This window comes from Babylonia areolata, chromosome 1, assembly GCF_041734735.1.
Source record: "Babylonia areolata isolate BAREFJ2019XMU chromosome 1, ASM4173473v1, whole genome shotgun sequence".
In the NCBI taxonomy this organism is placed as follows: domain Eukaryota; kingdom Metazoa; phylum Mollusca; class Gastropoda; order Neogastropoda; family Buccinidae; genus Babylonia; species Babylonia areolata.
In genome coordinates this window covers 78294335-78299334 of record NC_134876.1, presented here as the reverse complement: position 1 = coordinate 78299334, position 5000 = coordinate 78294335, and the positions used below count along the sequence as shown (strand labels likewise).

Below are 5000 nucleotides of genomic sequence, written 5' to 3'. Positions count from 1 at the left end.
TGGACGCTAGTCATTCGGATGAGACGATAAATCGTGGTCCCGTGTGCAGCATGCACTTAGCGCACGTAAAAGAACCCACGACAACAAAAGGGTTGTCCCTGGCAAAATTCTATAGGAGAATCCAATTCGATAGGAAAACAAATAAAGTTGCAAGCAGGAAAAAAAGAAGAAAAAAAGGATGGCGCTCTCAGTGTAGCGACGCACTGTCCCTGGGGAGAACAGCCCGAATTTCACACAGATAAATCTGTTGTGACAAAAAAAAAGGGTAACACAATGCGTTGATACATTACATTGTTTGTTGTTGTTGTTTTCACACACCAGTGAAGTGTCCAGCCGGGTCCAGGGCCAACGCCAGCGTGACGGGGTGCGAGCTGTGTCCGGTTGGTCAGTTCCAGCCGCTGCCCAACCAGCTGCAGTGCCAGAACTGCTCGGTCAATTTCATCACGGCACAGTCCGGCTCCCAACTGGCCTCTGACTGTCAGCGTAAGTGCTGGGTGGGGCTGATCAGGAGGAATGATGAGATCGTATAATTAGTACGTTCATTATTATGCACACGCATGGAAATCCTTTACAGCTTAGTTTTTTTCTTTCTTTTCTTTGTGAAGGACTGTGACTCTCAAACTAGGAAGGAAAATTGCACTGCCTCTTAGTGCTACATTCTTTGGGGGTGGGGGTGGGAGGGCTCATTGGCTTTTGAGTAACCATCCCCAACGCCGACTGTACTAAAACCCTCTTGGCCGAGAGAGTAGGAATGTAACTTGGGAAAGACACTCTCCTCTATAATCAAATTCTAGCCCAGATATTCAGGACACCAGTTGTCTCCTCTGCTGCCCTGATGGTCATGGTCGGACACGACTGACTGTCATACATACGTAGATACATGCATACATACATGCATGCATACATACATACACACGCAGCGCCCCATGCCTCTTCACGTGAATTAGGAAGGAGAAGATAGATTCGATAGGCTCACGCGGCTTGACCAGCGCGTGTGTAGGTCAAACATCTTGCTCTCGCCTCTCAAAAAAAAAAAAAAAAAAACAAAAAAAAAAACGGGCCCAACAGCTGAGTGGTTAAAGCGTTCTTCAACTTTCAATCTGAGGGTCCCAAGTTCGAATCGCGGTCACGGCGCCTGGTGGGTAAAGGGTGGAAGCCAACAAATGTGCAGACCTGCTAGTGTCTGAACCCCCTTCGTGTGTATACGCATGCAGAAGATCAAATGCACACGTTAAACATCCCGTAATCCATGTCAGCGTTCGGTGGGTTATGGAAACAAGAACATACCCGGCATGCACCCGCTCCCAAGAACGGAGTATGACTGCCTGCATGGCGGTGGTAAAAACAGTCATCTTGTACATACGAGTGAACTATTCTGGATTTTAGATTGCCGTTTGCCATTTAAAAAGAATGTACGCACAAGCCACTTCATTGAAATCATTGTAGATACTGTTACCACTATCATAGAAAGAGAGAGGAAGAAGAGGAGGGAAAATGGAGACAAAGAAAAGAAGGAAAAAATAAATAAAAGAGAGGAAAAAAGAAAGGGTTTAAGTAACGCTTTCCGTTCTTAGTGTAGGGATCTTGGATCAAAGCTGCAAGTAAATGACGGGCTGGAGCTGTGTCGGTCGAGGTTTATCCCCCAGGGGAACCCTTCCCTTGCCAGAGTGGTCTAGCCTAGATACTGCGCGCGAAATAAAAGGTCCTTTTCTTTCTTTATATGTAGAATTAGTGCTTTTTTCTTTCTTTTTTTGTCCTGCCGATCCCCCAAAACAATAACAGAATAATCACTATTTGATTGTGGTCACTCTATGAAAGGAAGGAAGAAAAGAAGGAAGGTTCGTGCTGTACACGGGACCTGACACTCTTGTTGTTGTCGTTGTCGCAGAGTTCTGTCCTTCGGGCTACGAGGTGGTGTCTGGTCAGTGCGTAGCCTGCCCCGTGGCCACCTACAAGGACAACCTCAAGGATCCACTGTCCGCCTGCAAGAGCTGCCCCGCCGGCTACCTGACCGCAGGCAACACCTCCACCTCCCGCTCTGACTGTTCCATACGTAAGCGTTTGTTAAGATACACGCACGCACTCACATACAAGCAAACCACACACACACACACACACACACACACACACACACACCACACACACACGCACGCACGCACGCACGGCTGTGCATCAACACGGCTGTTTGCATGCATAATGTGATAATGTGATGTATGTAAATGCTCCCCAAAAGATCACAGAAACTTTCAAACATAATCACCACTGACACATCCATATGTTATGTATACCTAGACCTATAAACAACCTTCATAAATACAGCTTCCTGTACGCTGGTGGAAATTTATGTAATAACCTTCCACTTAATTTAAAGGATATAGCGAATAAAAATGTGTTCAAGAAAAATAAGAAAAATCATCTTATTAACTGTGCAAAAGATGAACAATAACAAGGATCTATATCTATTGGTTACCGCTTGATCTATTATTTGTGAAATGTTTTGGATATGCTTTCAGTGGCGGTATGCTTTTGTTGTATGAGGGTGTATAATGATAAATGATAAATCAATTCAATTCAATATAAAAACACTTTATTAATCCACATGGAAATTAACGTGTGCAATCACAGGCTCGTTGTAGACACTAACATAAAAATGAATATGTGTACCATACAATACGCTAAAACAAGTCAGATAAAAACTCTCAGTAACTGACTAAAACAACCCCCCAGCCCCCACCCCCACCCCCACCCCTACACATGCGCACACATTAAGACAATAAAGTATTGCACAACAATATATACCGATAGAAAACATCCAGCAAATAAGATATAAATATTTAACCCTCACCCTCACCCCTACCCACTCACATGTAAAGACAAGGTAGTGTACAACAATGTAAACAAAACAAAAATCCAACAAAATAGATCGTATAATTATGTAAAATGCACACACACACACACACACACACACACACACACACACACACACACACACTCACACTTGGTATTAAAAATAGCGCTGAATCTTGTGCGGAGACAAATCAAAGCGCTTTCGCACTAGCCATTCACACGCATGCATAACTCTAAAACTGGAGAAACTGAAGAATTACATGTACAATATTTTTGTGCGCATCATTTTCAAAAAATGTTTCCTATTTAAGTGTACCCCCTTCAAATTGGGCCATGGCCTTTCATGAATAAAGTTTCGTTATCGTTTTCGTTATCTCCAGTTTGCAGTGACCAGGCAAGAAAGTTTTGAGATGTGTTCACAACTATTATCTTGTTTTTTTCTCGCCGCCTTGTCTGAAGGCCGTTGTAACGTTTGAAGGACATTAACAACTTTGTCATTGTCATTCTCTCTCTCTCTCTCTCTCTCTGTCTCTCTGCAGGGAACTGCACAGCAGGGTTCTTCATCCAGAGCGGTGACAACGGGGTCAAGACGTGTGCCCAATGCCCGCAGGACGAGTTCAACCCCCTGCCCTACCAGCCCTCCTGCCGGCCCTGTTCCAACGGCACCGGCACCCGCCAACCTGGGGCTGACAGCGAGGGGCTGTGTGAAGGTGAGGGGAGTGATTTTTTTTTTTTTTTTTTTTTTTTGGGTGGGGGGGGGGTGTTGGTGGGAGGTGGAGAGCGTGGGGGGGGGGAGGGTAGGTGAGGACAGTGTTGTAGTTGCTGCTGAGTAAGAAGCAAGAATGTGTGTGTGTGTGTGTGTGTGTGTGTGTGTGTGTGTGTTTTCCACAGACTAATTCATGCTTGTTTTTAGTTGTTTTTTTTTGTTGTTGTTTTGTTTTTGCTTTTGTCTTGTTTTGTTTTCTTCTTCTTTGAAGGTGATTCATGTTGTGTTGTTGTTGTTTTTCCACAGACTGATTTTTTTTCATAGTGATTTTTTTTTTTTTTTTTTTTTTTTTTACGAACTTATTCCCGTGGGGTTTTTTTGTGTGTGTCCTTTCCTCCCCCTCTTTCAAACCCACCCAGCGTTCTGTGAGGATGGTCAGGAGCTGGTGAACGACACGTGCACGCCGTGCCCTCGAGGCTTCTACAAGAACAACACCGATGACCGCTTCGGTCAGTGCTCCATGTGCCCCCCGGACTTCATCACCGCTGGCAACGGGACCGCCTCGCAGGCTGAATGCAGCATCAGTATGTGACGTTGTTCTTATGAAGAAGATGATGATGATGATTACGTTATTGATGTTGACGATGATGATGACGATGATGAGGGGGGAGTGTATAAACCATGATTTTGGATACTAGGTAAGTTTCAATAGTTTTAGAGTTTGTGTTGGTTTGATTGAATAAATCTTATTTTGACAATTACTTTTTTTTTCTCTTCTGATTAACTTTCTTTCTTTTTTTTTTATAGAGATGAAGGTGAAGACATTTTCATCAAATATTGATAAAAGTGTAATGCTCCTAACAAGCAATGAGCGTGACTACACTTTGCACCAGCAGATAACTGGTGACGGTTTGCTGTGTGACTGTATAGCAAGGAGCACGACGGAATAAGAACACGAATCATACAAACAGGATGACTTCCATAAAGCGTACGGAGTATCATGTGCATCAAAATGTTCCCTGTTAACAGGATTATTATCTACCTATAGGGTAGATGCAAAAACGGTGGACACGGAACAAACGCACCCATCAGCAGATAACATAATTCTTCTTTCCATTTTTGACTCACTTGCGTAAACAAAGTGAGTCTATGTTTTAACCTGGTGTTCGGTTGTGTGTGTGTGTGTGTGTGTGTGTGTGTGTGTGTGTGTCTGTGTGTGTGTGTCTGTGTCTGTGTGTGTGTGTCTGTGTGTCCGTGGTAAACTTTAACATTGACATTTTCTCTGCAACTACTTTGTCAGTTGACACCAAATTTGGCATAAAAATAGGAAAAGTTCAGTTCTTCCCAGTCATCTTGTTTAAAACAATATTGCACCTCTGGGATGGGCACAAAAAAAAAATAATGAAGCCTAATTATATGCAAACTGCATTTACTGTTATATTTATAT

At 43.5% G+C, this 5000-nt stretch overlaps 1 protein-coding gene across 1 annotated transcript in view; it reads left to right on the top strand.

Moving 5' to 3' along the window:
• LOC143287751 (uncharacterized) overlaps positions 1 to 5000 on the top strand; it is a 173996-nt gene that overhangs the window by 145023 nt on the left and 23973 nt on the right. Inside the window, exons 58-61 of the mRNA XM_076596012.1 lie at positions 322 to 483; positions 1889 to 2053; positions 3387 to 3557; positions 3973 to 4137. Of these exons, the coding sequence (XP_076452127.1) occupies positions 322 to 483; positions 1889 to 2053; positions 3387 to 3557; positions 3973 to 4137 (663 nt within the window). The remainder of the gene's footprint in view (positions 1 to 321; positions 484 to 1888; positions 2054 to 3386; positions 3558 to 3972; positions 4138 to 5000) is intronic.